Source organism: Alligator sinensis, unplaced genomic scaffold, assembly GCF_000455745.1.
Source record: "Alligator sinensis unplaced genomic scaffold, ASM45574v1 scaffold1334_1, whole genome shotgun sequence".
Classification (NCBI taxonomy): domain Eukaryota; kingdom Metazoa; phylum Chordata; order Crocodylia; family Alligatoridae; genus Alligator; species Alligator sinensis.
The window spans coordinates 35,634-35,843 of record NW_005842872.1 but is presented as its reverse complement, the minus strand read 5'-3'; the positions used below and the strand labels follow the sequence as shown (position 1 = coordinate 35,843).

The 210-nt window shown below is 70.0% G+C and overlaps 1 protein-coding gene across 1 annotated transcript in view; it reads left to right on the top strand.

The window, feature by feature from the left end:
• The first annotated feature begins 36 nt into the window (after positions 1-36).
• Positions 37-210, top strand: part of MOGS (mannosyl-oligosaccharide glucosidase) — a 2,827-nt gene continuing 2,653 nt past the window's right edge. The window contains exon 1 of the mRNA XM_025191922.1: positions 37-210. This exon is cut by the window's right edge and continues 8 nt beyond it. Coding sequence (XP_025047707.1) covers positions 53-210 — 158 coding nt within the window. The 5' untranslated portion in view covers positions 37-52.

Genomic DNA, 210 nt, shown 5'->3' with positions numbered 1-210 from the left:
GTGGGTGGGAATCAGCTGGGTGATGGGGCCCAACTCACTCTCCCAGCAGGACATGGCCGCCCCGGCCTCGCTCGTCTCCCTGCTCTTCTACGTGGCCACGGACGGGCAGGGGGAGCTGCAGCCCCGCGTGGAGGACAAGACGCGCCTGGCGGCTGTGACCGGCACCTCGGAGGAGCGGGGGCGCTTCACCGTCACCTTACGCAAGCCCTC